The sequence below is a fragment of the Sinocyclocheilus grahami genome, unplaced genomic scaffold, assembly GCF_001515645.1.
Source record: "Sinocyclocheilus grahami isolate Dianchi unplaced genomic scaffold, SAMN03320097.WGS_v1.1 scaffold51091.1, whole genome shotgun sequence".
Lineage (NCBI taxonomy): Eukaryota > Metazoa > Chordata > Actinopteri > Cypriniformes > Cyprinidae > Sinocyclocheilus > Sinocyclocheilus grahami.
The window spans coordinates 1-951 of record NW_015526050.1 but is presented as its reverse complement, the minus strand read 5'-3'; the positions used below and the strand labels follow the sequence as shown (position 1 = coordinate 951).

At 35.6% G+C, this 951-nt stretch overlaps 1 protein-coding gene across 1 annotated transcript; it reads left to right on the top strand.

The window, feature by feature from the left end:
* The first annotated feature begins 42 nt into the window (after positions 1–42).
* LOC107580910 (proprotein convertase subtilisin/kexin type 5-like) lies at positions 43–516 on the top strand. The gene is made up of 2 exons (XM_016266523.1): positions 43–121; positions 258–516. Exons 1-2 carry the CDS (start codon positions 76–78, stop codon positions 455–457), a joined length of 246 nt encoding a protein of 81 aa, XP_016122009.1. The 5' UTR covers positions 43–75; the 3' UTR covers positions 458–516.
* The last annotated feature ends 435 nt before the right edge of the window (positions 517–951 follow it).

Sequence of the window (951 nt, the reverse complement as noted above, 5' to 3'; positions counted from 1 at the left end):
TGTGTGTGTGTGTGTGTGTGTGTGTGTGTGTGTGCAGGTAAGGGTGAGTGTGAGCAGTGTGATTCCTCCTGTAGGATGTGTTCAGGGCACGGGGAAGACCAGTGTGATTCCTGTCAGGAAGGTGAGTGAACTTCTGTAGTGCCGTCAGTCTACGTGTTTCTCAGTATGCATGTGCAGAAAGACATTATGAATATAATAGTAATCTTTGTCAGATGTTGTCAGCTGGAATCTACATGCGTGTTTGTATGTCTACACAGGCATGTTTCTCACCAACAGCCAGAGGTGTGTGTCCGTTTGTCCACGTGAGACTCATGGGAACCAGACGAGTGGGCGCTGTGAAGACTGTTCAGCAGGCTGTTTGACGTGTCAGGATGCACATCACTGTGTGAAATGCAAAGAAAGCTTTGGTCCGCTCTACCTGCAGGATGGCAAATGTGTTGCTGAGTGTAAAAGGTGAAAAATTTTCTTTCAAAACACACAAAATGCTACACGTTCACACGCATGGTCTCATGCACACACAGGCTGCATCCCAAATTGTACTTGTCATTGTAATTTGTTAAATGTTTGTTTTATCTATGTTTTATTTAATTACATTTTATTAAACATTTTTTGTTAATTTTTATTTTGCTTTCTTTTCCTTTCTCACATTTTTTTGTTGTTGTGTTTTGTTTTCTAAGTTTTTTATTTATTTTTAAGTTCATTTTTTATTTTAAAGTTGTAGAGAAAATACTGTTTTATTTTTATTTTATTTGTTATAATTTCATTTAACACTGTCAACATTTATATTTGTAGAGAAAAATCTGTGTTTTATTTATTTTAATTTAATTACATTTGTTTTTTTTCCCCCTTTCTTACATGTTGTGTTCTGTTGCGTTTTGTTTTTGTTTTGTAACTTATGTAATGATGAAATTTAAAGGGTTAGTTCACCCAAAAATGAAAATTAGGCTGTGT

What these genes read in the sequence shown, in the direction of transcription:
- LOC107580910 (XM_016266523.1), top strand. Translation starts at nt 76, where the DNA reads ATGTGTTCAGGGCACGGGGAAGACCAGTGTGATTCCTGTCAGGAAG. An exon ending in GTGTGATTCCTGTCAGGAAG is followed by an intron (nt 122 to 257) that starts GTGAGTGAACTT and finishes ATGTCTACACAG; the next exon opens with GCATGTTTCTCACCAACAGC.